The sequence below is a fragment of the Pristiophorus japonicus genome, chromosome 8 (assembly GCF_044704955.1).
Source record: "Pristiophorus japonicus isolate sPriJap1 chromosome 8, sPriJap1.hap1, whole genome shotgun sequence".
Lineage (NCBI taxonomy): Eukaryota > Metazoa > Chordata > Chondrichthyes > Pristiophoridae > Pristiophorus > Pristiophorus japonicus.
In genome coordinates, this window is record NC_091984.1 from 236048996 (window position 1) to 236071748 (window position 22753).

At 49.0% G+C, this 22753-nt stretch overlaps 1 protein-coding gene across 1 annotated transcript in view; it reads right to left on the reverse strand.

Annotated features, from left to right (window-relative positions):
- LOC139268331 (peptidyl-prolyl cis-trans isomerase FKBP8-like) overlaps positions 1–19981 on the reverse strand; it is a 32607-nt gene extending 12626 nt beyond the window's left edge. The window contains exons 1-4 of the mRNA XM_070886409.1: positions 19910–19981; positions 12637–12689; positions 7929–8101; positions 4032–4109 (exon numbers count right to left, since the gene is read on the reverse strand). Coding sequence (XP_070742510.1) covers positions 4032–4109; positions 7929–8101; positions 12637–12670 — 285 coding nt within the window. The 5' untranslated portion in view covers positions 12671–12689; positions 19910–19981. The remainder of the gene's footprint in view (positions 1–4031; positions 4110–7928; positions 8102–12636; positions 12690–19909) is intronic.
- Positions 19982–22753: the final 2772 nt, after the last annotated feature.

Sequence of the window (22753 nt, forward strand, 5' to 3'; positions counted from 1 at the left end):
ATTGAAAGGGTTGAACAGGCTCGAGGGGCCGAATGGCCGACTCCTGCTCCTATTTCTTATGTTCTCAACTTTCCAATACCTTCATACTGACAGGGTAAATCTCACCCTGTAGCTCCAAACTTTCAAAGCTTAACTGTACTCTACTTTGTACCCACCAGGACTGTACCCCAGTGTTAGACAGTGACAGACCTGTACCCACCAGGACTGTACCCCAGTGTTATACAGTGACAGACCTGTACCCACCAGGACTGTACCCCAGTGTTAGACAGTGACAGACCTGTACCCACCAGTACTGTACCCCAGTGTTATACAGTGACAGACCTGTACCCACCAGGACTGTACCCCAGTGTTAGACAGTGACAGACCTGTACCCACCAGTACTGTACCCCAGTGTTATACAGTGACAGACCTGTACCCACCAGTACTGTACCCCAGTGTTATACAGTGACAGACCTGTACCCACCAGTACTGTACCCCAGTGTTATACAGTGATAGACCTGTACCCACCAGTACTGTACTCCAGTGTTATACAGTGATAGACCTGTACCCACCAGTACTGTACCCCAGTGTTATACAGTGACAGACCTGTACCCACCAGTACTGTACCCCAGTGTTATACAGTGACAGACCTGTACCCACCAGTACTGTATCCCAGTGTTATACAGTGATAGACCTGTACCCACCAGTGCTGTACCCCAGTGTTATACAGTGACAGACCTGTACCCACCAGTACTGTACCCCAGTGTTATACAGTGACAGACCTGTACCCACCAGTACTGTACTCCAGTGTTATACAGTGATAGACCTGTATCCACCAGTACTGTACCCCAGTGTTATACAGTGACAGACCTGTACCCACCAGTACTGTACCCCAGTGTTATACAGTGACAGACCTGTACCCACCAGTACTGTATCACAGTGTTATACAGTGATAGACCTGTACCCACCAGTACTGTACCTCAGTGTTATACAGTGACAGAGCAATAGTGAGAAAGGATATTGGCTCAGAAAATCAAGATGTTGAATCAGTCTGGGTGGAGCTAAGGAGCACCATGGGGCAGAAAACATTGGTGGGAGTTGTCTATAGGCCTTCAAACAGTAGTGGTAGTGTAGGGGACAGCATCAAACAGGAAATTAGAGATGCATGTAGCAAGGGCACTACAGTAATCGTAGGTGACTTTAATCTACATATAGACTGGCCAAACCAAATTAGTAATAATACTGTGCAGATTAATTCCTGGAGTGTGTACGAGATGTTTTTTAGACCAGTATGTTGAGGAGCCTACTAGGGAATAGGCTATCCCAGATTGGGTATTGTGTAATGAGAAGGGGTTAGTTAACAGCCTTGTTGTGCGGTGTGCTTTAGGGAAGAGTGACCATAACATGATTGAATTCTTTATTCAATCTGAAACTAGGGTCCTAAATCTAAACAAAGGAAACTACGAAGGTATGAGCAATGAATTGGCTATGATAGATTGGGAAGATTCATTAAAAGGCATGACGATGGATAGGCAATGGCTAACATTTAAGGAACGAATGCATGAATTGCAACAGTTATACATTCCTTTCTGGCGTAAAAACACAAAAGGAAAAGTGGCCCAAACATGGCTAACAAAATAAATTAAGGATAGTATCAGATCCAAAGAGGAGTTATACAAAGTTGCCAGAAAAAGTAGCAAGCCTGAGGATTGGGAAGAGTTTAGAATTCAGCAAAAAAGGACCAAGAGATTGATTAAGAGGGGAAAAATAGAGTACGAGAGTAAATTTGCAAGCAACATAAAAACCGACTGCAAAAGTTTCTACAAGTACATCAAAAGAAAAAAGGTTAGTGAAGACAAATGTAGGTCCTTTACAGACAGAAATGGGACAATTTATATTGGGGAACAAGGAAATGCCAGAAAAATTAAATAAATACTTCGGTTCTGCTTCATGGAAGAGGACACAAATAATGTCCCAGAAATGCTAAGGAACCAAGGATCGAGTGAGCAAGAGGAATTAAAGGAAATGATTATTAGTAAGAAAATAGTCCTGGAGAAACTAATGGGACTGAAGGCCGATAAATCCCCAAGGCCTGATGATCTGCATCCCAGAGTACTAAAAGAGGTAGCCATGGAAATAGTGGATGCATTGGTTGTCATCTTCCAAAATTCTATAGAATATGGAACAGTTCCTGCAGATTGGAGGGTGGCAAATGTAATCCCACTATTTAAAAAAGGAGGGAGAGAGAACACAGGGAACTACAGATCGGTTAGCCTGACATCAGTAGTAGGGAAAATGCTAGAGTCTATTATAAAGGATGTGATAACGGCACACTTAGATAATATCAATGAGATTAAACAAAGTCAACATGGATTTATGAAAAGAAATTCATGTTTGACAAACGACTGGAGATTTTTTGAGGATGTAAGTGATAGAATAGATAAGGGAGAACCAGTGGATGTAATGTATTTGGATTTTCAGAAGGCCTTTGATAAAATCCCACATAAGAGGTTAGTGTGTAAAATTAAAGCATATAGGATTGGGGGTAATGTACTGGCTTGGATTGAAAATTGGTTAACTGACAGGAAACAGAGAGTAGGAATAAATGGGTCTTTTTCGGGGTGGCAGGCAGTGACTAGTGGGGTACCACAGGGTTCAGTGCTTGGGCCCCAGCTATTCACAATATATATACATGATTTGGATAAGGGAACCAAATGTAGCATTTCTAAGTTGATGACACAAAACTAGGTGGGATTGTGAGTTGTGAGGAGGATGCAAAGATGCTGCAAGGTGATTTAGATAGGTTGAGTGAGTGGGCAAACACATGGCAGGTGCAGTATAATGTGGATAAATGTGAAGTTATCCACTTTGGTAGTAAAAACATAAGGACAAAGTATTATTTAAAGGGGTGATGGCTTGGAAGTGTCGATGTACAGAGGGACCTGGCTGTCCTTGTACACCAGTCACTGAAAGCAAACGTGCAGGTGCAGCAAGCAGTTAGGAAGGCAAATGGTATGTTGGCCTTTATTGCAAGAGGATTTGAATACAGGAGCAAGGATGTCTTACTACAGGTATACAGGGCCTTGGTGAGACTGCACTTCGAGCATTGTGTACAGTTTTTGTCTCCTTACCTAAGAGAGTATATACTTGCCATAGAGGGAGGGCAGCGAAGGTTCACCAGACTGATTCCTGGGATGGCAGGACTGTCGTATGAGGAGAGATTGGGTCGACGAGGCCTGTATTTACTAGAGTTTAGAAGAATGAGAAGCCATCTCATTGAAACGTATACAATTCTGACTGGGCTAGATAGGCTGGATGCGGGGAGGATGTTTCCCCGGGCTGGGAAGTCTAGAACAAGGGGTCACAGTCTCAGGATACGGGGTAGGAAATTTAGGACCGAGATGAGGAGAAATGTTTTCACTCAGAGGGTGGTGAACCTGTGGAATTCTCTACCACAGAAAGCTGTGGAGGCCAAGTCACTGAATATATTTAAGGGGGAGATAGATAGATTTCTAGACACAAAAGGCATCAAGGGGTATGGGGAGAAAGCGGGAATATGGTGTTGAGAGAGAGGACCAGCCATGATCATATTGAATGGTGGTGCAGGCTCGAAGGGCTGAATGGCCTACTACTGCTCCTATTTTCTATGTTTCTATGTTTCTAACTATTATGCTAAGTTTATAAATGCAAGTTCTTTCCTTTCCTTTATAGTATTTTTCTCAATATCTCTTACGACCTCTGGGAACAATTTGGATATTTCTGCTGTCCTTTGGGGGAGACGACTGAATCTGATTTTGCAGGTGATCCTTTGGTTGAGCCAGCACTGGGACTACTATTCTATCTGCCTGTGCTCCACATACAGTTCCCGAGCTCAGTGAACAATGGTCTACTCAATGGAGCCACTCAGTACCCACTCAAGCAGGAGACCGTTGCAATGTCAGAGTTCCTCTGTGCTGCGTGCGTGTTTATGGAACTATTGGGAGCAGAGAACAATTGCACGCAGTTCATGGGCAAAAGATCCTTTTTCTGGAAAGCTGAGAATGAAAATTTACCTCACTTTCGGGGGCCAGTTCCAAAGCTTCCCTTAGAATCGTGATAGCATGCGAATAATATCCTTTACGGAATAATACCTATTTAGAAAGATCAAATCTTCGATTAGCTACACGAACTACAGTTTTGCACGCTATATCACGCTATATCAAACATACCACAGGAATCCAAATATTAGGCGTGAACCTAATCATGGGGCCTAACTTGATGAAGGCCAAGTCCCGCCCAAGTCCCGCCCAAGGCCGCCGAGAGACCGGGCGGCACTTTGGGCGGGAAATTGGTGAAAAATAATTTACAAGTTGGGCCGGCGGCAAACTGGGTGAGAGCTCCCAATCTCGGCAGGCGGGAGGTCACTTGCACTGCTCGGCCGTCCGCTGAGGTCAGCGGGTGCTTCTCGGCGATTCTCCCCTCCCGCCGGCTCGGGCCTGAGTGCAAACTAGCACTGGGTACGACCCGGGGAGGAATGTCGGCGTATCTCGGTGGCAGTAGCGGCAGTGGGCGGTAAGGCCATTAATTTTGGCCCCATATTCTGTTAGATTTTGGCCGACACAACAAGAGCTGTCTCGTGTCAATAATTCTTGAACAAATAGCTGTCCCTTCATTTAGTATCAGCCGGCATACCTGATGTAGTGGCTGAAACCACAACTCTCGTACTGCATCGAACTTACAGCATAGAAACAGGCCACCCGGCCCAACAAGTCAATGGTCCACGCCAGACCCCTCCCACCCCTCTCCATCTCACCCAATCACCATATCCTTCTATTCCTTTCTTTCTCATGTGTTTATCCAGCTTCCCCTTAAATACCTCGATACTATTCAGCTCAAGGCCTCCCTGTGGCAGCGAGTTCCACATTCTCACCGCTCTCTGGGTAAAGAAGTTTCTCCTGAATTCCCCATTGGATTTATTAGTGACTATCTTGTATTGATGACCTCTAGTTCTGGTCTCCCCTATGCAAGTGGAAACATCTTCTCTCTGTATCTACTCTACAAAACCCATTCATAATTTCAAAGACATCAATCGGGTCACCCCCCCCCCCCAGCCTTCTCTTTTCTAGAGCCCCAGACTGTTCAGTCTTTGCTGAGTTATAGCCTCTCCGTTCCCCTATCACCCGGGTAAAGACTTTCAGGCTCAGTGAGAGTGCGATGTGTAAGGGTTTAGCTCGATCAGGCGGACTGTTATTTCTCATCTATAGTACCTTCCCTGCCACTTCCTCATCAATGGAACTGGTTTCAAAAATGGGCTTTTTAAAAACTTAAATCGAGCAGAACATTAAGAAAATGAAATAAAAGCAGAAAATGCTGGAAATCTCAGCGGGTCAGGCAGCGTCTGTTGAGAGAGAAAGAGAGTTAATGTTTCGGGTCGCAACTGGCAAAGATCAAGATTTTTACGGAAGTGCAGGGGTAAGTGAAAGGGGGGAGGGGAGGAAAGAGCGAAAGGGAAGTTCTGTGATTGGGTGGAAGGCAGGAGAAATTTAAGATCCCTTTTAACATCCCTTTTGTCTCTTAAGAATCGGTTACATCTCAAACTTTTCCAGTTCTGACCAAGGGTCACAGACCTGAAACGTTAACTCTGTTTCTCTCCACAGACGCTGCCCGACCCGCTGAGATTTCCGGCATTTTCTGGTGATCTCATTGAAACATACAAGATATCGCGGGGGATTGACAGGGTAGATGTAGGGAGGATGTTTCCCCCGGGCTGGAGAGTCTAGAACCAGGGGTCACAGTCTCAGGATAAAGGGTCGGCCATTTGGGACTGAGATGAGGAGAAATTTCTTCACTCAGAGGTGGGTGAATCTTTGGAATTCTCTGCCCCAGAGGGCTGTGGAGGCTCAGTCGATGACCCTTCGTCAGAACTGGCGAATGTTCGAAATAAATGGATTCTTAAGGAGCACTGAAAGGGGGAGGAGAGGAAAGAACAAAAGGGAAGGTCTGTGATAGGGAGGAAGGCGGGAGAGATTAGAGAGACAAATGGGATGGTGGGCCGAATTCAAATGGTAATGGCAGAAGTTAGAAAAAGGTGAGTCTGGATAGGGTGTGAATGGCAGGATAATTACCAGCTGCCATGAAGACAGAGAGAGAGAGAAAAAGAATATAAGATCGCGGGGTGGGGGAGGGTTAATGAAAGAAGGAAAGGGAGTAAAATATGGAGAGAGGTTATGGTCTGAAATTGTTGAGCTCGATGTTAAGAAAATGAATCTCCATGTAGCACATTATAACATAATGCTTGGCTGAGTTATACAGCAACTTTTTAAATGCAGGTTTGATTTAATAGATATTCAATAACTCTCTTTTCAGCAACTCCATTTCAAAGTAATAAATATGTGTAAACCAGTGTGAAATGATGAGCATTCCAGAGCCTCTGGCTCAGTAGACCAGTGATTTTCATTGATTATATTTTTAACAGGTTTTGCTGTTCTGGCAACACACGGCGGATAAAAATATGTAAATAAGTGGCATGGTTGGAAATCTTTCTCAACCACTTTTGTGAGGCTGAGAAGTACCATAATTACTGGTGTCTCGTTAGCTATTGGGAGGAAATGACAGCGTGTGATCTGAACATTATGAAATAGAGTAAATAGTCTTGTTGTTACAGAGGGTCCGGTTTTCAGCCAGGCCCCCACCCGCCCGAGTGCCGCCGATAGCCGCCGATGGCCACCGAGGTACCGGGCGGTACTTTGGGCGGGATGTTCATGGCCGAGGTCCCTCGAAGGCCGGTGGGCGGCAAATGGAAGACGTACACCGCCAATCTGGGTGGCAGCTCTCATTCTCGGCGGCAGAGGCGCTTGCCGCCCAAGTGTCGCCGAGGATGGAGTCGGGCCCACCGAGGGTCGAAGAGCTGAAAAAAAAAAATCATCGGGAATAAATTTTTTAAAACCATCGGAAGGTATTCAGGGGACGCTGTTGGAAATGTTTCCTTTACATGTTACCTTTTTTGCAGAATCTTCAGACTGACCGTCGGAGACAGACCAGCCTCCAGCCAGCGGTCCGCCCCCGCTCTCCTGCCGATTCCCGCCCGCAGGAATCTGGGAACTCGGCGGGCGGGAGCTCAGTTGCGCCACTCGGCCGTTAGCTGGCGTCAGCGGGCAGTTCCCGGTGGCTCTCCCCTCCCACCCGCTCCAGGCCGCCCCGAAAGTGGCACTGGGCGGATCTTCAGGAGGAATATCGGCGGCAGCGGGCGGATGAGCGATGAATTTCGGCTCCAGAGTGTCTATTGGCACCACTTTCTCAGTCAATGAGTTGGAGGCGGGACAGGACTTACAAGCAAACAGATTCTATTTACTCAGCAATCAGCAAACAGATTCTATTTACTCAGCAATCAGCAAACAGATTCTATTTACTCAGCAATCAGCAATCAGTGTCTATTTTCACAGTGCACGACAGCAAACAGTCCACAGTGTCTATTTAAAACAAGTCTCTACGCACTACAGCAAACAGAACTCCTGACTGAAACTACAGCAATGTCTCCCAATAAAAGTAGCATTGTTTCTCCAGCAAAACGAGTGAGTGAAGGAGAGTAATAGAATACAGATTCTGTGCATAAAATCAATCCCAGTCACTGACAGCAGTGCAGTCTCCAGGCGTGAATGACGGGGTAATTACCCAATCATCTGCATTCTGGTCGGAAACAGCTGTGCCCCATATGCAGCCCGTTTTCTATTCATCTTATCCAAACCCCTTACAATTCTAAAACAAAAACTCCATTATATCTCCTCTCAGCCTCCTCTCCTCAGTGGAAATGGTCCTGGAACTATACTTTTGCAGCACTGGTGTCATCCCGTATTGCAAATAAAACATTTATTTTTAAACTTCACGTACAAACTTCCGAGCAATTGCTTTTTTTTTTTAGGGAGACAAAACAGGACACGGACACACGGCATCTGAGTTTGGGTGCCGCCTACCTTTGCCTTGCTGTATAAAGTCATGAGATCTCTCGGATTCATCTCCAGCAGTTCGTCACAGTAGTATAGAACTGTCGCTATTTGTTCATCCTCAATTTCTTCCACAATTTCGTTGATCTCCTTAAACGACTCCTCCAACTGGCAATTACTTTTTTCTTCTATAGTCGCATCAACTGCAAAGAACATAACCCTGCTCAAGGGTGAACGTAATTTCTTAGCCCTCTCTCTACTCGGCCTGGGCCTGGGCTGCTGGTGGGCTGAGGTGCCCCCTGAGCCTTTCCAAAGGCCATTGAGAATTCTAGACGCCCAATTAGGGCACTCCCCTCAATTGCTTCCGTCCCTTTAAATTTCACTGGGCATTCATCAGTGTCTGATTGGCTAACGAACAGAAAACAGTGGGTCGGGATAAACGGGTCATTTCCCGGTTGGCAAACAGTGACTAGTGGGGTGCCGCGGAGATCAGTGCTGGGTCCTCAACTATTTACAATCTACATTAATGACTTGGATGAAGGGACCGAGTGTAATGTAGCCAAGTTTGCTGATGATACAAAGATGGGTGGGAAAGCAAATTGTGAGGAGGACTCAAAAAATCTGCAAAGGGATATTGGGCGAGATTTTCCCCAAGCAGTTTTGTCGGCGCACTGACCTCAAGCGCGCCGACTTTGCGCGCTGGAAACGGCGCCGGCAAAAACTCGCCCCATCCTGGCCGCTGCGCACAGTCCCCGGAGTCGTGGCGTGGCGTGGGAGCAACAGGCCAACGCAGAAAGCACTGCCAGCAGCTGCGCGCATGCTCAGTGAGAGCTGCGCGCATGCTCAGTGAGAGCTGCGCGCATGCACCTGCCCTCCCAGCGCGTCCTGTGGGCTGTGAGCAGGACCCGATGCTCGCAGCCCCTATCCCTGGCCGAAGGGATGCCCGATCTCGCCGTACCCTATCCCTGGTCGAGTGGACTCCCGCACCGGCCAGCCGGCCCACTGCCTTTCCCGGGCAGACTTTAAAGATAAGGTCGGATTTACTTATTTTTTATTGTACTTTATTGGTTTGAGCTTTTCCGTAATGTTTGCTGCTTGGTTGTTGAGGTCCTCTCCAGTTCCCTTCCCTCCCCTATCCCTGCCCTAATGTCTGCTGAATGTGTGCTGCTTTTTCTTAACTGCTCGCAATGTTTTTCAGAGCTGGCCACATACGCTGACCTAAGTCGATTTGGAGTAAGTTTTCGCTGGCCAAAGTGGCATAAATGGCCAAAACTGGCGTAAGTGTCTAGGAACGCCCCTTTTGAAAAAAAAAAACTGACCTAAAAAAAATCGTACCTAACTGAATTACTCTGGAGCAAATTTTTGGGGGAAAATGGCATTTTCTAACTGAGCAGAAAAAACAACTTACTCCAAAAAAATTGATGCAAGTCATGGCCAATGTTGGGCCCATAGACAGGTTAAGTGAGTGGGCAAACATTTGGCAGATGGAGTATAATGTGAGAAAAAATAGAAAAGCAAATTATAAATTAAATGGAGAAAAATTGCAAAGTGCTGCAGTACAGAGGGACCTGGGGGGCCTTGTGCATGAAACACAAAATGTTAGTATGCAGGTACAGCAAGTAATCAGGAAGGCAAAAGCAGAGAAGTCCTGCTACAACTGTACAGGGTATTGGTGAGGCCTGTGTACTGCGTAGAGTTTTGGTCTCCTTATTTAAGGAAGGCTATATTTGCATTGGAGGCTGTTCAGAGAAGGTTCACTGGGTTGATTCCGAAGAGGAGGTTGACTTATGAAGATAGGTTGGGACTATATTCATTGGAATTCAGAACAATGAGAGGTGATCTTATCGTAACATATAAGACAATGAGCGGGCTCGACAAGGTGGATGCAGGGAGGATATTTCCATTCATAGGGGAAACTAAAACTGGGGGCATAGTCTCAGAATAAGGGGCCGCCCATTTAAAACTGAGATGAGGAGGAATTTCTTCTCTCAAAGGGTTGTAAATCTGTGGAATTCTCTGCCCCAGAGAGCTGTAGAGGCTGGGGCATTGAATATATTTAAGGTGGAGTTAGACATTTTTTTGAGCGATAAGGGAATAAAGGATTATGGAGAGCGGGCGGGGAAGTGGAGCTGAGTCCATGATCAGATCAGCCATGATCTTATTGAATGGCGGAGCAGGCTCGAGGGGCCAAATGGCCGACTCCTGCTCCTATTTCTTGTGTTCTCCTAATCTGAAGAAGGACATTCTTGCTATTGAGGGAGTGCAGCGAAGATTCACCAGACAGATTCCTGGGATGGCAGGACTGACATATGAGGAGAGACTGGATCGACTGGGCTTATATTCACTGGAGTTTAGAAGAATGAGAGGGGATCTCATAGAAACATATAAAATTCTGACGGGATTGGACAGGTTAGATGCAGGAAGAATGTTCCCAATGTTGGGCAAGTCCAGAACCAGGGGTCACAGTCTAAAGATAAGGGGTAAGCCATTTAGGACCGAGATATGAGGAGAAACTTCTTCACTCAGAGAATTGTGAACCTGTGGAATTCTCTACCACATAAAGTTGTTGAGGCCAGTTCATTAGATATGTTCAAAGGGAATTAGATATGGCCCTTACGGCTAAAGGGATCAAGGGGCATGGAGAGAAAGCAGGAATGAGGTACTGAAGTTGCATGATCGGCCATGATCATATTGAATGGTGGTGCAGGTTCGAAGGGCCGAATGGCCTACTCCTGCACCTATTTTCTATGTTTCTATGTCCTTATGTGTCAGCCGTGATTCAGTGGGTAGCACTCTCGCCTCTGAGTCAGAAGGTGGTGGATTCAAGTCCTACTCCAAAGACGTGAGCCCAAAAATCTAAGCTGACACTCCTAGTGCAGTGCTGAGGGAGTGCTGCACTGTCGGAGGGGCAGTGCTGAGGGAGTGCTGCACTGTCGGAGGGGCAGTGCTGAGCGAGTGCTGCAATGTCGGAGGTGCCGTCTTTCGGCTGGGACAGTAAACCGAGGCCCCGTCTGCTCTCTCAGGTGGATGCTAAAGATCCCACAGCACTATTTCGAAGAAGAGCAGGGGAGTTCTCTCTGGTGTCTTGGCCAATATTTATCCCTCAGTCAACATCTAAAAAACAGATTATCTGATCATTACCACATTGCTGTTTGTGGGAGCTTGTTTTGTGCGAATTGGCTGCTGTGTTTCCCACATCATTACAATGACTACACTCCAAAATTACTTAATTGGCTATAAAATGCTTTGGGATGTCCGGTGGTCATGAAAGGCGCTATATAAATCCAAGTCTTTCTTTTTTTAATCTGGCACCCACTAATACAGTGCTCGCTGCACATGCCCAAATCTGCTCTTGAAATTTGTGCATAATTTGAGGGTGCGTTAACCTCGGTAACTTGGATGTAAACGGCAGGCTCCCAGTCGAGGCAGTGCGGAAGCCAATTTTCTAACCATTCCACCCATACCAGGAAATCGAGGCTATACTGTGCAAGTGGCTTTGCTTCAGAAATCATTTCGATAATCATTTCCACTGATTAGCGTCAAAATTTAAAGCTGCATTTCTCTCCCATGACTTATATTAATCTATTGACCGTATTCAGCGCTGAGTTACCCAGGGCCTTGAGGGCTGGTTTCCCAGAATTATTCATGGGCTACAAGTTGAACGCTCATCCCCAGGGGAGTAGAGAGTGACACCCAGCGTAGCGAGTGATGAGCGCTAGAATGTCCCAGGCACGATCCACTACTGGTGCTAAAGCTTGCGTTATTGCCCCTGAACCAGGGCGGGAAACGATCGTTGGACCTTTGGGACAGAGGAGGCTGAGGGGAGACCTAATTGAGGTGTATAAAATTATGAGATGCCTGGATCATCATCATCATCATAGGCAGTCCCTCGGAATTGAGGAAGACTTACTACAACTCAAAGTGAGTTCTCAGGTGACTGAACAGTCCAATACGGGAATTACAGTCTCTGTCACAGGGAGGACAGACAGTGGTTGAAGGAAAGGGTGGGTGGGGAGTCTGGTTTGCCGCACGCTCCTTCCGCTGCCTGCGCTTGGTTTCTGCATGCTCTCGGCGATGAGACTCGAGGTGCTCAGCGCCCTCCCGGATGCACTTCCTCCACTTAGGGCGGTCTTTGGCCAGGGCCTCCCAGGTATCGGTGGGGATGTTGCACTTTATCAGGGAGGTTTTGAGTGTGTCCTTGAAACGTTTCCTCTGCCCACCTGGGGCCCACTTGCTGTGTAGGATGCCTGGATAGATTGGATAGGAAGGACCTATTTCCCTTGGCAAAGGGGTCAACAACCAGGGGGCATAGATGTAAAGTAATTGGTAGAAGTATTAGAGGGGAGTTGAGAACTCTTTTCACCCAGAGGGTGGTGGGGGTCTGGAACTCGCTGCCTGAAAGGGTGGTGGAGGCAGAAACCCTCACCACATTTAAAAAATACCTGGATGTGCACTTGAAGTGCCGTAACCTACAGGGCTACGGACCAAGAGCTGGGAAGTGGGATTAGGCTGGGTAGCTCTTTGTCGGCCGATGCGGACACGATGGGCCGAATGGCCTCCTTCCGTGCTGTAAATTTCTATGATTCTATAATCAGCGATGGCTCTCGCACCTAGTCGCCATCGATTGATCCTGCAGGAACGTCAACAGGTGAGCAAGCCGACTTTAATTTTATTGACCACCCAACTTTGGTGGGCTAGTGGTTAAGTAATGTCTGATGTAACACAACACTCCACTCACCTAATTCATTTTTGAAACATGTTGCAGAGGCCATTTTAATCCAGTGTGTAAGGCTGTAAATTAAAAATGACACAGCTAAGTACATGTTATTTGTCAGGTTTAAGTAAAAGTTTGAATAGCTGGCTCCGTGGCCATCTTATTCACTTTCAATCAGAAAGAATGAACTTACCTTTCTGTAGCGCCTTTCACAACCTCAGGACGTCCCAAAGCGCTTTACAGCCAATGAAGTACTTTTGGAGTGTGGTCACTGTTGTAATGTGGGAAACACAGCAGCCAATTTGCGCACAGCAAGCTCCCACAAACAGCAATGTGATAATGACCAGATCATCTGCTCCAGCATTTTGTTTTTATTATCATCTGTTTTAGTGATGTTGGTTGAGGGATAAACATTGGCCCCAGGACACCGGGGTGGGGGGTTAACTCCCCTGCTCTTCTTCGAAATAACAACATGGGATTTTTTAACACCCACCTGAGAGAACAGACGGGGCCTCGGTTTAACGTCTCATCCGAAAGACGGCACCTCCGACAGTGCGGTGCTCCCTCAGTACTGCACTGGGAGGGTCAGACTGCATTATTGTGTTCAAAGTCCCTGGAGTGGGACTTGAACCCATGACCTCCTGACTCAGAGGCAAGAGTTCTACCCACCGAGCCCCGGCTGACCCTTGACTGTCCAAATGACTGTTACGGAGAATGATAGAATAATTAGGAGCACAGGGATTGCTGGATGAAGAAAGACCCAGGGACATTGAGCCCGCCTTCCCCCATCCCGTTAGTCCCATGATACAATCACAGTGGAGTTGTTCACCAATCAGATTTTCAGCAAAGTTGCAAAGAAGACGCGGCAGCTCCAGCACTTGAAGGGCACGAACACTGAGTCGGGAGGGAAGGGCTCAGATCTTGGGATCGAAGTGGCCATCACTGTGAGAGGCACAGTGCCCCTCGTTCCCCACGGTAGCTCCCAACAGCCATTGTCAGAATTGTGTTGGTGAATGTCCAGAAGCAGGTTGCTGGGGTGCCCACCAGCCTCCTCAGTTGTGGGTGATGCGTGGAGGAAAGCCAATGGACACCTGGGGCAGATATAGCTTGTGTCTGTGTCTGTCAACACCGCCGATGTCCTCCTCCGTCACATCGGCTGTCTCCGCCACGACCCTCATCTGCGCCTTTGTCACCTCCACACGCATCTATTCCAACACTCTCCTGGCCGGCCTCCCACCCACCAGCCTCTGTAAACGTGAGCTCATCCAAAACCCTGCTGCCCCGTACCCTAACCCGCACCGAGTCCCGCTCACCCATCACTCCCTGTGCTCGCTGCCCCGTGTCCTAACTCGCACCGAGTCCCGCTCACCCATCACCCCCTGTGCTCGCTGCCCCATGTCCTAACTCGCACCGAGTCCCGCTCACCCATCACCCCCTGTGCTCACTGCCCCGTACCCTAACCCGCACCGAGTCCCGCTCACCCATCACACCCTGTGCTCGCTGCCCCGTGTCCTAACTCGCACCGAGTCCCGCTCACCCATCACCCCCTGTGCTCGCTGCCCCGTGTCCTAACTCGCACCGAGTCCCGCTCACCCATCACCCCCCTGTGCTCGCTGCCCCGTGTCCTAACTCGCACCGAGTCCCACTCACCCATCACCCCCTGTGCTCGCTGCTCCGTGTCCTAACTCGCACCGAGTCCCACTCACCCATCACCCCCTGTGCTCGCTGCCCCGTACCCTAACCCGCACCGAGTCCCGCTCACCCATCACCCCCTGTGCTCGCTGTCCCATGTCCTAACTCACACCGAGTCCCACTCACCCATCACCCCCTGTGCTCGCTGCCCCGTGTCCTAACTCGCACCGAGTCCCACTCACCCATCACCCCGTGCTCGCTGCCCCGTGTCCTAACTCGCACCGAGTCCCACTCACCCATCACCCCGTGCTCGCTGCCCCGTGTCCAAGCTCGCACCGAGTCCCGCTCACCCATCACCCCTGTGCTCGCTGGCCTACGTTTGGTTCCTGCTTAAGCCTCGCCTTGAGTTCAAAATTCACATCGTTGTTTTCAAATCCCTCCATGGTCTCGTGCCCTCCCTATCTCTGGACTCTCCTCCAGCCCCACAACCCCCTGAAATTTCTGCGCTCCCCTAATTCTGCCCTCCTGGGCATCCCTGATTATAATCTCCCCACCATTGGTGGCCGTGCCTTCTGTTGCCTGGGCCCCAAGCTCTGGAACTCCCTCCCTAAACCTCTCCGCCTCTCTACCTCTCTCTCCTTTAAATCGCTCCTTAAAACCTACCTCTTTGACCAAGCTTTTTGGTCACCTGTCCTAATATTTCCTCATGGGGCTCGGTATCAAATTATCTGTGAAACGCCCTAGAGACTGTTCACTACGTTACAGGTGCTATGTAAATGCAAACTGCTGTTCAATTCGCGTAAAACAGCCCTGCTGAAGAACCAATAGTGACCAAAAATGACTTTTAGTGAACTTGACATCGATCAGATATCCACATTAGATAAAAACAAAAGCAAAATACTGCAGATGCTGGAATCTGAAATTAAAAACAGAAAACGCTGGAAATACTCAGCGGGTCAGGCAGCGTCTGTGGAGAGAGAAACAGAGTTAACGTTTCAGGTCTGTGACCCTTCGTCCACATTAGTTAAGCTGACGAAGTTGCTTTGCTTTGCATTATCCATTATCGTTGGATTGTGCGACTAGCAAGATGGGAGAAGGCGAGCTCGGTGGACCTTGGTCTTTCTGGGAATTACTCTGTTCTTAGTCATTTGGTGCTCTGACTGGGTTATTTCTGAGTGACAATATCTTCTGCTAGCACGGCGTAAGCTGGTTCCCTTTCCCTACCGGTGGTATTCGGAGATAATCTTTAGCTGCTAAGTGTAGCAAGCTCGGGGCGAACGTGACTTTGGGCCTCTCCCCCACCAGGGGTTTTCCTCACCTCGTGGCTGGGTCTGTTGTCGACGCACTGAGAGAGATAGATCGCTGTGATTGGGCAACAACCATTATAAGAACATAAGAATGAGGAGCCAGGAGTCGGCCATTCGGCCCCTCGAGCCTGCTCCGCCATTCAATAAGATCACGGCTGATCTTCTACCTCAACTCCACATTCCTGCACTGTCCCTTGATTCCCTTAATATCCAAAAATCTATCGGTCTCAGCCTTGAATATACTCAAAGACTGAGCCTCCACAGCCCTCTGGGGTGGAGAATTCCAAAGATTCACCACCCTCTGAGTGAAGACATTTCTCCTCATCTCAGTCCTAAATGGCCGACCCCTTATCCTGAGACTGTGACCCCTGGTTCCAGACTCACCAGCCCGGGGGAAGCACCCTCCCTGCATCTACCCTGTCAAGCCCTATAAGAATTTTGTATGTTCCAGTGAGATTGTGGGAATTATCGTTGGATCCTGCGACTACCATGATGGGAGAAGGCGAACTCAATGGTCCGTGGTCCACCTTCATCCAGCAACACCAATGTTCCTAATTACTCTATGATGCCTCAGCACCTCCAGTCCTTCTGTGCATGACCTTTCGGTGACCCTCCAAGATAAAAGCTGAAATCACTGAGCTCTGCTCTCAAATAGTCCAACAGAAGCCATTTAGCGTACAGTCACAGATATAGTTTGATGCCCACAGTTTGATCATAGAAATGTATAGAATGGTCACAGCACGGACGGCCATTCGGCCCGTCGAGCCCGTGCCGGCTCTCTGCAAGAGCACCTCAGCCAGCCCCACTCCTCCCCAGCTTTCCCCAATAGCCCTGCAAACCTTTACCTACAGATATTGTTGCCGCACTCCAGTGTGTGGTGATTGGCGGCTCTGCCGATGTCTCCTATATGCTAATTGTTGTTATCGCTGGAGGCTGAAATTAGGCGAACGTTATAAGTCAGTAAACAGTGATGGACAGCGAAGGCAAGTAACTGTGAATCATTATGGTAATTCACTCACTATTTCAGCGGTTTTAGAGCAAATTAGCAAGATGGAATCTTAATGGCTCTACAATCAACATGCCAGAGATGTGTTAATTCAGGAGAGAGTGAAATAGTCTCGACTGCGTGAAGCAACCCTTATCTAGCAAATTCTCAACATCACTTTGTTCATCCTGACAACACGTGAAGTAGGAACAGGAGGAGTCCATTCAGTTCCTGGCTGATCTGTATCTTAACTCCATCTACTCTCCTTAGTTCCATAACCCTTGTCAAACAAAAATCTATCAATCAGTTTTGAAATTTCCAATTGACCCCCCAGCCTCAACAGCTTTCTGGGGGAGAGAGTTCCCGATTCCCACTGCCCTTTGTGTGAAGAAGTGATTCCTGACATCACCCCTGAATGGCCTGGCTCTGATTTTAAGGTGACGCCCCCTTGTTCTGGACTTCCCCCACCAGAGGGAATAGTTTCTCTCGATCCACCTTATCGACTCCTTTAATCATGTCAATTAGACCACACCTTAAGAACATAAGAACATAAGAAATAGGAGCAGGAGTAGGCCATACGGCCCCTCGAGCCTGCTCCGCCATTTAATACGATTATGGCTGATCTGATCATGGACTCAGCTCCACTTCCCCGCCTGCTCCCCATAACCCCTTATCCACTTATCAGTTAAGAAACTGTCTATCGCTGTCTTAAATGTATTCAATGTCCCAGCTTCCACAGAGGCAGCGAACTCCACAGATTTACAACCCTCTGAGAGAAGAAATTTCTCCTCATCTCTGTTTTAAATGGGCGGCCCCTTATTCTAAGATTATGCCCTCTAGTTCTAGTCTCCCCCATCAGTGGAAACATCCTCTCTGCATCCACCTTGTCAAGCCCCCTCATAATCTTGTACGTTTCGATAAGACCACCTCTCATTCTTCTGAATTCCAATGAGTAGAGGCCCAACCTACTCAACCTTTCCTCATAAGTCAACCCCCTCATCCCCGGAATCAACCGAGTGAACCTTCTCTGAACTGCCTCCAAAGCAAGTATATCCTTTCTTAAATATGGAATCTGCTATAATCACCGTGCTGCACTGTCAGAGATGCCGTCTTTCGGATGAGATGTTAAACCGAGGCTCCGTTTGCTCTCTCAGGTGGACGCAAAAGATCCCATGGCACTATTTCACAGAAGAGCAGGAGAGTTCTCCCTGGTGTCCTGGGGCCAATATTTATCCCTCAATCAACATCACTAAAACAGATTATCTGGTCATTATCACATTGCTGTCTGTGGGAGCTTGCTGTGCGCAAATTGGCTGCCGCATTTCCCACATTACAACAGTGACTACACTCCAAAAGTACTTCATTGGCTGTAAAGGGCGTTGGGACATCCAGTGGACGTGAAAGGCGCTATATAAATGCAAGTCTTTCTTTGTATAATCGAGGGAATGCAAGCCCTGTCTATGCAACCTATTGTCATAATTTAACCCTTGTGGGGCGGACACAATGAGATGGTTGTGTATTCAGGCACATCAGTGTAATTGCACGGATACCCACGTGTTGCAGAAACCCTCGAAGGGCCGCTGCTGTAAGTTAGCGTTGCCGCAGCGATTCTGCTCGCCTCACGCTCGCAGATTCCCCAATAGTTTCGTGATAACTTGCAGGTCGGTTTGCATTATTACCGCTTCTCTGGGACACACGGGCAACGAATGACATATCGTGCTCCGTCATCACCGTCTCTGAATAAGGGGCGATGAGGAGGAATTTCTTCTCTCAGAGGGTTGTAAATCTGTGGAATTCTCTGCCCCAGAGAGCTGTGGAGGCTGGGTCATTGAATATATTTAAGGTGGAGATGGACAGATTTTTGAGCAATAAGGGAGTCAAGGGTTATGGGGAGCGGGCAGGGAAGTGGAGTTGAGTCCATGATCAGATCAGCCATGATCTTATTGAATGGCGGAGCAGGCTCGAGGGGCCAAATGGCCGACTCCTGCTCCTATTTCTTATGTTCTTATCATCTACTAAATTTAAACAGTGTCTTGCAAAATTGCTGCAGTGCAATTGCAAGAGTACTGCCTTTAATGGCAGTGCCTTCCCACACACCTTAATGCAGGTCAGATCTTCACTTCCAGTTTGTGACTTGATACTGCTTGGAATTCATTGCATTCTGCATTAATGAGGCCCTAAAACATCATACACACAGGATGTGGGTGTCCCAGCATTTATTGCCCAGCCCTGTACAACTGAGTGTCTCGCTGGGCCCTTTCAGAAGGCAGTTAAGAGACAACCACATTGCTATGGGTCTGGAGTCACTTATAGGCCCAAACCGGGTAACTTCCTTCCCTAAAGGACATTGGTGAACCAGGTGGGTTTTTACGACAATCCGGTAGCTTCATGGTCGCTGTTTCTGAGGCTAGCTTTTTATTCCAGATTTATTTAATTGAATTTAAATTCCACAGCTGCCACGGTGGGATTTGCAGCCATATCTCTGGATCATTAGTGCAAGCCTCTGGATTAACTAGTCCCGTACCATAACCACTATGCTACCATTTCCACAAATCATATACATACATATATATACCTATACACACACACATATATATATCCGTATCATAGAAATTTACAGCAAAGAAGGAGGCCATTCAGCCCATCGTGTTCGTGCCAGCCGACAAAGAGCTATCCAGCCTAGTCCCATTTATTTATCACATATTTATCCCTCAATCAACATCACAAAAACAGATGATCTGGTCACTATCACATTGCTGTTTGTGGGAGCTTGCCGTGCGCAACTTGGCTGCCGCGTTTCCCACATTACAACAGTGACCGCACTCCAAAAAGTCCTTGATTGGCTGTAAAGGGCTTTGGGAGATCCTGAGGTCGTGACAGGCGCTATATAAATGCAAGTCTTTCTTTCACATAATCAGACAATAATGGAATTTGGCATTGGGATTAAAGTAGAGTTTTCATACATTTTCCCACATTACAATAGTGACTACACTTCAAAAAGTACTTCACTGGCTGGAAAGCGCGTTGGGAGGTCTGGTGGTCGTGACAGGCGCTATATAAATGCAAGTCTTTCTTTCTATGAATCCTTACACTAAAAACAGAAACCCTTGCTCAGAATATTGCCTTATATGGGGCATATTTTTTGCAGTGTGTGTCCAGTATAAACGAAGCCCCCATCCATGTTAAACCTTCCTCTCTGAGCCCCCGGTGGACCGACATTGAGGGAGTTCTGTTTTTAGTTAAAATCTGCAGACACACAAACTGTTTTTTACTTTCCATCTCTCCCCAGATGTTGCAGTTTGCAGGATTGCATGCTCCCCCCCCCCCCTGCAGGGAGTTTGCGGGGGAGGGGGGGCACACTGCTATACTTCACCTTGCTGCTGGTCGCCGCTCTGTGCACCGCCCGCCCCGGGCTCAGTCTCTGATGTGGCCGCGCCCGGCTCTGTTACCCCGGCAACCGTCGCTGGGGGGCGCCAGTGTGACGGAGGCGGTGCAGGGGGCAGCGCCCCCCCTGGCGGGCAGGTGAGGCTACTGCAGGGGGACAGGGGCTGAGGGGCAAGAGGGGGAGGGGGCAAGGGGAGGGAAAGGGGGTGGGGCAAGAGGGGAGGGGAAGGGGAGAGGTGCAAGGGGGGGGGGGGTGCAAGAGGGGGGAAAGGGAAGGGGGCAAGGAGGGCCAAGGGGAGGGCATGGGGAGAGGGACAAGGGGAGGGAAAGGGGAGGGGGCAAGAGGGGGAGGGGGAGGGGAGGGAGGGCAAGGGGAGAGAGGGCAAGGGGAAGGAGGGGGAGGAGAGAGGGGTAAGAGGGGGCTCGGGGTAGGGGCAAGGGGAGAAGAGTGAAAGGGGAGGGGGACAAGGGGAGAGGGGCAAAGGGAGGGGGTACAATGGGAGGGCGCAAGGGGAGGGGGTACAATGGGAGGAAGTACAATGGGAGGGACTGCAAGAGGAGAGGGGAAAGGGAAGAGAGGAAAGGGCTGGGTCACAGGGGAAGGGACGGGAGAGAAAGGGCGGAGGGGTAGGGCAGGGTGGGAGAAGGGGAACGAGGTCAGGGGCAAGGGTAGTGACAGGAATGGGGAGGAAGGGAGGGGAGTGATGGGGAGGGGAGGGGAGGCAGTGAGAGGAGGGATTGGGGAGAGGAGGATCAAAGCCGAACTCAATAATGGGAGAAAAAAGGAAAGCTCTGGGCTTCTGGCAGACGGTACAGTTCTGTTTCCTCCTTACCTGAAAGGACACGGGGAATCGATGGATATGGGGAGCGGGCAGGAAAGTGGAGTTGAGGTCGAAGATCTGCCATGATCTCAGTGAATGGCGGAGCGGGCTAGAGGGGCCGAATGGCTGACTCCTGCTCCTGTTATGTTCTTAAAGGACATCTCGCAGAGGCCAAATCACAAGACCAGGTTTGTAGGAGGAAGCAACTGTCAGTCATAGGCAGTCCCTCGGAATCGAGGAAGACTTGCTTCCATTCCCTAAGTGAGTTCTTTGGTGGCTGAACAGTCCGATACGAGAGCCACAGACCCTGTTACAGGTGGGACAAACATTTATCGAGAGAAGGGATCGGTGGAGCTGGTTTGCCACGTGCTCCTTCCGCTGCCTGCGCTTGGCCTCTTCACACTCTTTGCCCTCCCGGATGGACTTTCTCCACCTTGGGCAGTCTTCGGCCAGGGTCTCCCAGGTGTCAGTGGTGATGTCGCACTTTACCAGGGGGGCTTTGAGGGTGTCCTTGTAACGTTTCCGCTGCCCACCTTTGGCTCGTTTACCATGAAGGAGCTCCGCATAAAGCATTTGCTTAGGGAGTCTCGTATCTGGCATGCGAACTATGTGGCCTGCCCAGCGGAGCTGATCGAGTGTGGTCAGTGCTTCAATACTGGGGATGTTGGTCTGGTCGAGGACACTGATGTTGGTGCACCTGTCCTCCCAGGGGATTTGCAGGATCTTGCAGAGACATCGTTGGTGATATATCTCCAGCGACTTGAGGTGCCTTCTATACATTGTCCATGCCTCAGATCCATACAGGAGGGTGGGTATTACTACAGCCCTGTAGACCATGAGCTTGGTGGTAGATTTGAGGGCCTGGTCTTCAAACACTCTTTTCCTCAGGCGGCCAAAGACTGCACTGGCGCACTGGAGGTGGTGCTGAATCTCCGCATCAATGTCTGCCTTTGTTGATAAGAGGCTCCCGAGATATGGGAAATGGTCCACGTTGTCCAGGGCCACGCCATGAATCTTGATGATTGGAGGGCAGTGCTGTGCGGCGGTGACAGGCTGGTGAAGGACCTTTGTCTTACGGATGTTTAGCGTAAGGCCCATGCTTTCAAATGCCTCAGTGAATACATTGACTATGTCCTGGAGTTCAGCCTCAGAATGTGCGCAGACGCAGGCGTTGTCCGCATACTGCAGCTCAACGACAGAGGTTGGGGTGATCTTGGATGTGGCCTGGAGGCAGCGAAGGTTGAACAGGTTCCCACTGGTTCTGTAGTTTTGTTCCACTCCAGCGGGGAGCTTGTTGATTGTGAGGTGGAGCATGGTGGCGAGGAAGATTGAGAAGAGGGTTTGGGGCGATGACGCAGCCCTGTTTGACCCCGGTCCAGACGCGGATTGGGTCTGTGATGGATCTGTTGGTAAGGATCATGGCCTGCACGTTGTCGTGGAGCAGGCGAAGATGTTGACAAACTTTTGGGGGCATCCGAAACGGAGGAGGACGCTCCATAGACCCTCGCGGTTGACAGTGTCACAGGCCTTTGTAAGGTCGAAAAAGGCCATGTATAAGGGCTGGCGCTGCTCCCTGCATTGTTCCTGCAGCTGTCGCGCTGCAAAGGGAGCAACTGTACGCTGTGCTCAAAGGTTTTGTTTGAACAAAGTGCAGAAGGTGCATTTTTTAACGGAGCCGATAAACTTGCTGTTTCTGACGACAGAACGATCACTGCAGCGATTCCGTGACACAATGTCGTGACTTGAGGGGCACCGGGAGGAGTGGCACCGCCCCTCTGCCAGGGTGTGAGATGCCACGAGTCTCTGCGAGCCCCGCACTATTTGAGAGTGAACGAGAGAAAGCGACACATTTCACAGGCTCGCCTGAGAAACGGCAATATAAAAGCAGTGACCGATTCTTCCAGACGCAGCGTGGGCTTTGAGGAAACGTTAGAAGTTTCACGGTCAGAAAGATTAGATTGTCAACGTATTGAAACACACTCGGGGGCGATTCTGGATGGGCTGTAAACCCG